This window comes from Lipotes vexillifer, unplaced genomic scaffold (genome assembly GCF_000442215.2).
Source record: "Lipotes vexillifer unplaced genomic scaffold, Lipotes_vexillifer_v1.1 scaffold862, whole genome shotgun sequence".
In the NCBI taxonomy this organism is placed as follows: domain Eukaryota; kingdom Metazoa; phylum Chordata; class Mammalia; order Artiodactyla; family Lipotidae; genus Lipotes; species Lipotes vexillifer.
The window spans coordinates 544,524-551,810 of record NW_006786873.1 but is presented as its reverse complement, the minus strand read 5'-3'; the positions used below and the strand labels follow the sequence as shown (position 1 = coordinate 551,810).

Sequence of the window (7,287 nt, the reverse complement as noted above, 5' to 3'; positions counted from 1 at the left end):
CAAAAAAAAAAAAAAAAAAAAAGTGACACCATTATGTAAAGCCACACTAAGGAGCAATGAGGAGAATGAAGTCAGTCCACATATAAGGACGAGGAAAAATCTCTAGATAAACTATTAAGGGTAAGAAAAAAGTTGTAAAATAACAAGTTTGGTGTGAGCCCTTTATGTTACAGAAAGGAAAAACCCATTTCCCAAAAGGAAAAGTACACATTTCTATGGATACATGTACATGTAAGCAAATAGGAAAGGTCTGGAAAGATACACATCCAAGTGATAACAATGACGTGTGCTAATTCTTAGGAGGAAGTAAATCTGGAGGAGGGTGGTCAAGGAAACTTGAAGTTTTAAATTTCTTACAAGAATATATTCACGTATTTCTTGCTAAATTCAAAATAACGTTATTTTTAGTGGCAAGAGAAGACAGTCTGCAAGTGGAAGTGCTGGTTACTTGCCCAGGAGAGGATGCTAAGTCATCAGATGGGAGTGACCCAGAGAGAAGTGTAGCACCACCACAGGACAGAGCTGAGGGCCCCAGTCACCAAAGAGAAGGGAACCACAGGAGTGTGGAGCCAGAGAAGGCAGAGGGAACCAGTTGGAGGGGAGGACGGGAGCTCACCATCGGGTCAGGGAGTCCTGGATGGCGTTGGTGAGCGCGTGGCCCAGGTGCAGAGAGCCTGTCACGTTGGGGGGTGGAATGCACATCATGAAGATGCCTCGAGGATTTGGTGCTGACACACTGGAACGCTGACGGGGAGGAAGGATGGGTACTTACTAAGGCCTCATGTCACATCTTCTGGTCCGCTCCCAGGCAATGTATCCTTCAGCCCTGTCCTTCCCCGCCCCCATCCCCTCCAGGCCTGGGCAGCAGTGCCCACTCACCCCATACTCGGGCTTGAAGAAGCCCTGCTGCTCCCACCAAGGGTACCAGGCAGCCTCCACGTACTGAGGGCTGTAGGAGTCAGGCATGGTGCCACTGACATCTGAGGGGGAGGAAGGGAAGGGTCAGAGCCGAGGCTGGGAGCAGCTGGGAAGGGGACGAGGGGCCAGCAGAGAAGGACCTGGGACTCTGCAAATCCTCACTAAGCAAAGTAGTGGAAGCAAGGAGAGAGCAAAAGGGGTAAAAACAGAAGAGACAAGGAGGGTAGAGATGAAGAGTGGAGGTCTCTCTCCCCCCTCCTAGTACCTTTCTTTTCTCCAGGTGGGGTTGGGAGGTCATAGGTAATGACCCCAGGATCCCGTTTCTCCCTCTTCTCTGGTTTTGGTTTCTTCTGCTTGGGAGGGAAAGGATACAGGCCCAGATATCAGCCGCTCACCATGGCACCAACCCTCCATCCAGCTCCACCAGCCTCTCACCTCCCCAGGGGGTGGCTGCTGCTGTTGGACCTTCTGCTTCTGTTGGAATTTCTCTAGCTTCTCCCGTTTCTTTGCCTCTTTCTTGAGTTGAGCAGCTGTCTTTGGGGGTGCAGGGACCTCAGAGCCTGGAGAGAGGCACGGAAATGCAGACCTGCTGGGGACCCTCTGTGAAGAGTGCTATTACGTCTCAGATGGCCTATTTCAGCTGCCCAAAGGCTCCCCCGTGCTAACCTCCCACCTACCCCCGCCCAGCTCCTGTCCCAGTGATTCTGCTATTCCTAAGAGACAAAAGAAAGTGAGCTGCATGAAAGGCCCCAGAGGAACCCCTTCACTCCCACCCTCCATCCTTCCTCACCTGCCTGTTGGGAGAGAGGCCTGGCCCCTGAATACACAGCCACCTCTCCCAGCACGGCCCGGAATTCTGGCTGCTGGACACATGTGATAAACCAGCGAGTCACATTACCCCAAATCTGGCGGGCAGAGGGGTCCAGGACCTGGGGTGGGGAAAAGAAATGAACTATCCTTAGTCACCCTATAGTGAGGTCTAAGGGAACCTACCCTCATTCTTCCCCAAGCCCCAATGACTCACATAACGGAAAGGCAGCAGCAAAGCTGTGACAGCCGCCAGGTCAGCCAGAGTGGGGGCCTCTCCAGCCAAGTAGGTGTGCAGCCGAAGCCACTCTTCCAAGGGGCTCAGGGCCCTGCCCAGGGCTGCCAGTGCACCCTAACAGGAAGGCAAAGGGGTATGAGATAAGGCTCGGCCCACCTCAATCCCCACCCCCATTCAATCCATTTGGCCTCCTTCCATTCCCACAAATCACCAGTTTCTTCTTCACTGAAATGATCATAATAAAAATACTTCCCATTCATTCAATAAATTCCTACTGAACACTTTTTTTTTTTTTGGCCATACCACGAAGCATGCGGGGTCTTAGTTCCCCAAAGAGGGCTCGAACTCGCGCCCAGGCAGTGGAAGCGTGGAGTCTTAACCACTGGACTGCCTACTAAACACTTACGTCAGATACAATATACTAAGCACAGGAAGTTAAAGGTTACATGAAGCAACACAGTAACTGCTTCAACAAATATTTTTTAAGTACTTACTGCCTGCCACGCCTTCTCTAATGAATGAGGAGACAATATGAACAGATGGAGCCTCTGACCTGTTGGAATTTACATTCTAGGGGCGGAGACAATAAATGTGCAAATATATAATGTATTACCCTATTTTCCTCCTAAGTGCTATGAAGAAAAATAAATGAAGCTGAGGGGGAAAGAGAATTCCAGTGAGGGGGGCCGCTATTTACATAGGGTAGTCAGGAATATGAGGGAGCAAACAAGGGTCTAAGTCATATATTCACTTCATTCATTCATTCATTCAAAAAATACTAAATATCCACCATGTGCTCAATACTCTGCAAGGAGGTGGTGTTATAAGGGCAGTAAGGCACAGCTCCACTCAAGAAGAATTTAATTATAATCTGGTATGATTCTCTCTCCTTTCTCCTACTTCCCTTCTTCCTCATTTCATTTCTCCTCCATCTTCTCCCAGCAAGTGTCATCTCTCCAGGCCTGACTGCCTCTCCTCATCTCTCCTTCACCCAATCTTTTCCTACAATTCACAGTAACCTCTAACTAACCTCATCAGTTTCAGATTCGTCAAACTCTTACTCTGAGACTTTAAAACACCTGGCACTAGATTATGTGCTCTGCACACATCTTTTCACCTTCTCAACATGTTCTCAATTTTCGTTTTCACAGACATAGGAAGACCAAGGCTCAAAGAGTTTAAGAAAGCTACCCAAGGATACCACAGCAGGTGGCAATCTGGAATACGATCAATTTTTTTCTAAGTCTGACATGCTGACTTCCTGGCTCGCCATCCATTCCAAGCCTTGCTTCCTTCTAAATTTCCCCCTTCCCCTCTGCGCTTCTTCTCACCTGGGGGTCCTGGCCAGAGCTTCGGAGTCCCAAGGCTGGCAGCGTTGCCCCACAGGCAGCTGGTATCAGCTCCGTGTCAGCGTAACTGACCCACTGTTGGACGAGGACGGCTGCCCGACTACCTCCAGGGCCCCCCAGGCCTGCTGGCCACAGCAGCTGGGCCACAGCAGTGGCCCCCCACACCCAGAGCCCACCGGGCCCCTGTTCTAGGGCGGGCAGGCGGGGTGGCGGAAAGGGAGTCCTGCTGGTCGGGGGCGGCTGGAGACAGATGCGGGGGTGGGCTCCTCCCCATCCCGGACCCTCCCCATGCTCCCCGTAGCGAGCAGCTATAAGGGCTCGGAGGCTGGGGAAGGCATCGGGGTGAGGAGAGACGTAGAGAACGGACATGGTTATGCAGGAAGTCCGAACGAAGTGGAAAAACCCTAAGGAGAAAGAGACAAGGTAAGACCGAGGGACCCAGGAATCTGACTGGACTTCAAGAGCCGAGGACCCAGCTCTCGGAGTGGCAATGACAGTGGGGAACTTCCCGTGACCGCGGGCCCTCGGGGAGTGTGGGAAGCTCGTAGGAGCCCATCAGCGGCCGTCAGGACGCGGGTTCGGGGTGTATGTACGTACTGGAGGGAGGTGGTCACACTGAGCCCGCTATCCACCTCATAGCCGGGCGCCGGCCGAAGCTGGACTGGTCTGGCGGCTGGAGCCGGGGAGTCCAGCGGGCGTGGACGGCGGGCAGTTGTCCGGGCGACCGTAGCTCCCTGCGACAGCAGCCCAGACCATCGGCGCCCACGTGTGACTGCAAGCGTTTCCGGGCCCGCGGGTCCTGGCGGGGGCAGCCGTGCCCCGCCTGAGTGTGCGGGCGCTGCCCTGGCCCGACCCTGGCCCGGGGACCGCGCCGCCCGCCGCAGACCGCTTCGGAGGAACAGTGAGGGGCGCGGGCACGGGGTGGGGGTGGGGGGGCGACGTGCCCGGAAACCGCGCTCCCGTCAGGCACCGCCGCGGGCACCCCGCGCGGGTCCTCGGCCGGGCGGGAGGGCGGTGCCGAGCGGGCAGCTGGGGAAGCGGCGGGGAGGGCGATCCCTGTCGCGGACGCGGATCCGTTTGGGGAAGGTCCCTGGTGTCCAGGTCCTCCCTGGTCCTCATTTCCTCCTATGTGGGAAGAGGGAGTCACGCTGGATGGCCTCTAAGGTCCCTTCATGCTGAGAACTCATATCTGTAGCCAACTCTTGTTTGCTAAACGAGTGAAAGTTAATTTCCAGTCACAACTCTCCACAGTATTTTGTCACTTGTATTTATTTTTGCGGTACGCGGGCCTCTCACTTTTGTGGCCTCTCCCGTTGCGGAGCACAGGCTCCGGACGCGCAGGCTCAGCGGTCGTGGCTCACGGGCCCAGCCGCTCCGCGGCATGTGGGATCTTCCCGGACCGGGGCACGAACCCGTGTCCCCTGCATCGGCACGCGGACTCTCAACCACTGTGCCACCAGGGAAGCCCTCACTTGTATTTATTTATCTGCAATAGATATTGGGAAAGTGTACTGGTTTGGCTGGGCTGAGGAAGAAATCCAGCAGCATTAAACGCATTTTGGTGTCTCATTAGCTTTCATGGTAATAGGACAGCAAGCACTCATAGGTACAGTGTGAGCAAAAGGCTGCGATAGGTAGGCCATTTAAGTAGGGGAATGTTCAGGAAACACGTGTAGTCTAATTGAGGTAATGATATGGTTTATACCAAGGAGAGTAGCAGCAGATAATGCCGGGATGGGTTAGATTCTTGGCTGGGGTAATGAGAGTAACAGGGCTTGGATGAATTTAGCACCCCTTTCCCATTCTCCAGCCCCCTTCCCAAAACACACACAGAACCAGAATTTGCGTCATAAATTTTATTCCCGATGCGGGACAGATTCCTTCCATCCCCAAAATGAATCACGTGCTACCCTGGAGAGATCTGGGAGATCTTCCCACCATCTCCAGGGAAGAAGTGAGAAAGCAGGTGCTGGGGCCAGGGAAGGCTTCGCAGTTCCCAGCCTACTTTTCCTCCCCTTCTCAACAGAGGATAGCTGCTCCCTACTATTATTCCTCTCATCCACATCCCTTAAAAAAAAAAAAAAAAAAAAGCCTTTGCTATGTAGAAACAAACAACACCTCAAGTATGGGAGGGAGGCCTCCCGGGCTGGGACATGAGGTTAAGGGTCACCAGTGGAAGGAGGGGAAGGGAGGAGGAACCATCACTGCTTCTGCTGCAGGGCCTCCTTCCTTGCCGCATCCTGTAGCAACTGTGTGTCGACCTCATCTGCTGGCAGCTGCACATAGCGAACTACTGAGCCCCGGATGAAGCAGTTCTTCACTGATAACTAGACAAAGATAGACAAATGTGAAAACACCCTTAAAAAATGTCCTCTATCCACCCAGGGACCTCCTGCTTTGAGAGATGTTTCCTCTTTTATACCATCCACAACTCACCATGTGAGGGTATTTCTCAGGGTCTGTGACACTGATGTCAGTTAGTTTGATGTTGAGATACTAAGAAAAGAAGATGAACACCATCATTAGAACTAGAGACAAGATGAATGTACGCAGCTCTTAACCTCTCCCATCTCCTTCCCCAAGACCCCATTCAGGGCCCTTATTATATTCTCACCTGATCCACAGAATGGAGGGTTCCACAGATGCTGTCAGGGGCAGAGAGAGGGTAAAACCCAATTAGTTTATACCGAAGTCAACATAGAGGTGACTGCAGAGCAGGGATAAGAGCATGGTTGGGGGAAATAAAGGACTTGAGGTGGGCTTCCCTGGTGGCACAGTGGTTGAGAGTCCGCCTGCCGATGCAGGGGACACGGGTTCGTGCCCCGGTCCGGGAAGATCCCACACGCCGTGGAGCGGCTGGGCCCATAAGCCATGGCCGCTGAGCCTGTGCGTCCGGAGCCTGTGCTCCGCAACGGGAGAGGCCACAACAGTGAGAGGCCCGCGTACCGCAAAAAAAAAAAAAAAAAAAAAGGACTTGAGGAAACCAGAAAAGGCAGAACCAAAAAGGGATATGTCTAAGCTCTGGACTAGGAAAGTAGGTGCTTCCAGAGCAGTGTGTTATTTTAGACCTCTGAAAAACAGCAGTGTGTTATTTTAGACCTCTAAAATAACCTCTCCTCTCCCTAAACCAATTCACTCTTAGTAGCTACCATTAAACAACTGGTATGGGCTAGACCTGTATTCTGCGTATTTGTAATATTTACAGCCACTTCATAAGGTAGCTATTAACCATCCAGGGGCTCAGAAACGTTTTATAACTTGACCAAGTTTAGAACAAACAGAGACTTTGGTTCAGGCCTGTCCAACCCCCAGAACCACCAGCTATTTTCAAATACTATTGCTTTGGAACCAGAGCCTCATATGTAAAGTAGGTAGCTAGCAGTGTTGTTGATGATGCAGGCGCATCAATCCTTGAGCCCCCTGCAATGTTAAAGAGGAATGCTATCTAAATACCAGTGCTCCAAGCCATGCTACCTCTCCCAATCCTTTCATTTCTGCCAACAGTTTTAACACGAAGTCTCACAACCTCAAATCCTATAAGTTGTACTTCTCCACCCTCCACGTCCCATGAATCCCTACGGTTTGCTGATGTCTTTCTAACATTTCTGTAATTCTCTTTGTAATACGATTTCTACAAACCAAGGTCTAATGACTTTACAGCTCAATCCAGGCCAGCCTCCAACCTGGCTGCCTTCATCCTAACCATTCTGCATGTCATCATCAGATTCTAAGTTCCTTAGAACTGGTTCTCAAATACTGATGTGCACTCAAAGGTTTCATAAGTCCATGACAAAGAGGAAACGCAGGCTAGTGTAGTGTGTATATAGTGTGCTGAAGGTTGTCATTGGTTTCCTCCTAAGAATAACTGCTCTAATTGCCCTTCCTTTTTTTTTTGGTATTAAAAAAATATGATTGTTAATAAATGGCAGTTTTAAAAATATCCTTACCGGGGCTTCCCTGGTGGCGCAGTGGTTG

The 7,287-nt window shown here is 51.6% G+C and overlaps 2 protein-coding genes across 2 annotated transcripts in view; both read right to left on the bottom strand.

Moving 5' to 3' along the window:
- The window catches only part of VARS1 (valyl-tRNA synthetase 1), a 14,951-nt gene extending 11,270 nt beyond the window's left edge, over positions 1–3,681 (bottom strand). The window contains exons 1-7 of the mRNA XM_007459546.1: positions 3,295–3,681; positions 1,943–2,077; positions 1,709–1,847; positions 1,354–1,478; positions 1,184–1,268; positions 880–980; positions 617–744 (exon numbers count right to left, since the gene is read on the bottom strand). Coding sequence (XP_007459608.1) covers positions 617–744; positions 880–980; positions 1,184–1,268; positions 1,354–1,478; positions 1,709–1,847; positions 1,943–2,077; positions 3,295–3,681 — 1,100 coding nt within the window. The remainder of the gene's footprint in view (positions 1–616; positions 745–879; positions 981–1,183; positions 1,269–1,353; positions 1,479–1,708; positions 1,848–1,942; positions 2,078–3,294) is intronic.
- Positions 3,682–5,153: 1,472 nt separating this feature from the next.
- Positions 5,154–7,287, bottom strand: part of LSM2 (LSM2 homolog, U6 small nuclear RNA and mRNA degradation associated) — a 5,554-nt gene continuing 3,420 nt past the window's right edge. Inside the window, exons 3-5 of the mRNA XM_007459545.1 lie at positions 5,927–5,957; positions 5,749–5,808; positions 5,154–5,639 (exon numbers count right to left, since the gene is read on the bottom strand). Of these exons, the coding sequence (XP_007459607.1) occupies positions 5,514–5,639; positions 5,749–5,808; positions 5,927–5,957 (217 nt within the window). The 3' untranslated portion in view covers positions 5,154–5,513. The remainder of the gene's footprint in view (positions 5,640–5,748; positions 5,809–5,926; positions 5,958–7,287) is intronic.